Source organism: Helobdella robusta, assembly GCF_000326865.2.
Source record: "Helobdella robusta unplaced genomic scaffold HELROscaffold_54, whole genome shotgun sequence".
NCBI lineage: Eukaryota > Metazoa > Annelida > Clitellata > Rhynchobdellida > Glossiphoniidae > Helobdella > Helobdella robusta.
This window is the reverse complement of record NW_008705287.1, coordinates 812,576-813,766: the sequence shown is the minus strand read 5'-3', so window position 1 is coordinate 813,766 and position 1,191 is coordinate 812,576. Positions and strand designations below refer to the sequence as shown.

Below are 1,191 nucleotides of genomic sequence, written 5' to 3'. Positions count from 1 at the left end.
TACAACTATGATAAACATTATAGAGATATTTGTTATAAGTTATAATTATGGATAAGTTGTTACACTCACAAACAACAAATCCCGTTATTATTTTGAAACGATACATAACGATATGATAACGAGGTATTGAAAACTATATAATATCATGTGCTCGAGTATGTGCACAATTTGTATGATGATTTTTGAGTTTTTGAAAGATAGTATTTGAACCAAGACATCGCGCAATAACAATGACGCTTGGCACATATACAGTCTGCCCTAAGTTGTTTTCCCGCCAACTCCGCTTTACAAAATGTACTGTTTTAAATCAGAAAAAAAAGTTAAAGGTCAACTACACTCTTTCAAAGTTCAGAGGATTCAACAGAGCGCACAAACATCGTAAATGAACACGTGCTAAACGACGCATCACACACGAAACATGTGATAGGCGGGGATCTTTTTGTCTTTTCAAACCCGGTTACTGTGAAACAGCACCAGGCGACCTTAACCATTAGACCATCACGCCGCCTAGTTATTCCGCCCAGAAAACAATCATTCAATTAAAAAATTAAACAAAAGTTACCTTTCTTTTTGCTAATATTTTTGTATGCAATTATATCGATTCGACACATTATAATAACTATACGAGACAAAATTTTTTTTTTCGTATTTTTTATTTGATACGAGACTTTTTGGAGAATGTCTCGTTTTAATAACGATACGATATTTTTAGAATCTTTATTAAACCAGTCATTCAATTGGAAAAAATTAAATAAGTTTCAATTTTTTTATAACCCTTTATTTTTTAACAATTTCCACACATTGAAATAATCGTACGAGACGAAAATTGTGTCTTGTATTTTTTATTTCGATATGATAGACTTTCCTGAAAATGTCTTGTTTAAATAACGATAGGAGATTTCTGGTATTGTTATTAAAAGATACGAGATTTTTCGTATCGTTTTATAACGATACGAGATTTTTTTTATCGTTATTATTATTAAATCTCTATTGATAACGTATAACAAAAATAACGGTTCGAGATGCTGGTGCATAGTATAAGGTTCTATATATTATTTTGTTGACATTATAATACAATTTAAAAATTGTAAAGTATATTATCGAATATTTTAAAATTGTGCTATACTTACTTCAATTTATAAATTAATTTTAATTAACTCGGTGAATTAAACAGGAACTGCAAAGAAGTGT

At 29.6% G+C, this 1,191-nt stretch overlaps 1 protein-coding gene across 1 annotated transcript in view; it reads left to right on the top strand.

Moving 5' to 3' along the window:
• Window positions 1–230: 230 nt before the first annotated feature.
• Window positions 231–1,191, top strand: part of HELRODRAFT_179472 (hypothetical protein) — a gene marked incomplete at both ends in the record, with an annotated part of 4,889 nt that continues 3,928 nt past the window's right edge. The window contains one exon of the mRNA XM_009028304.1: window positions 231–326. Coding sequence (XP_009026552.1) covers window positions 231–326 — 96 coding nt within the window. The remainder of the gene's footprint in view (window positions 327–1,191) is intronic.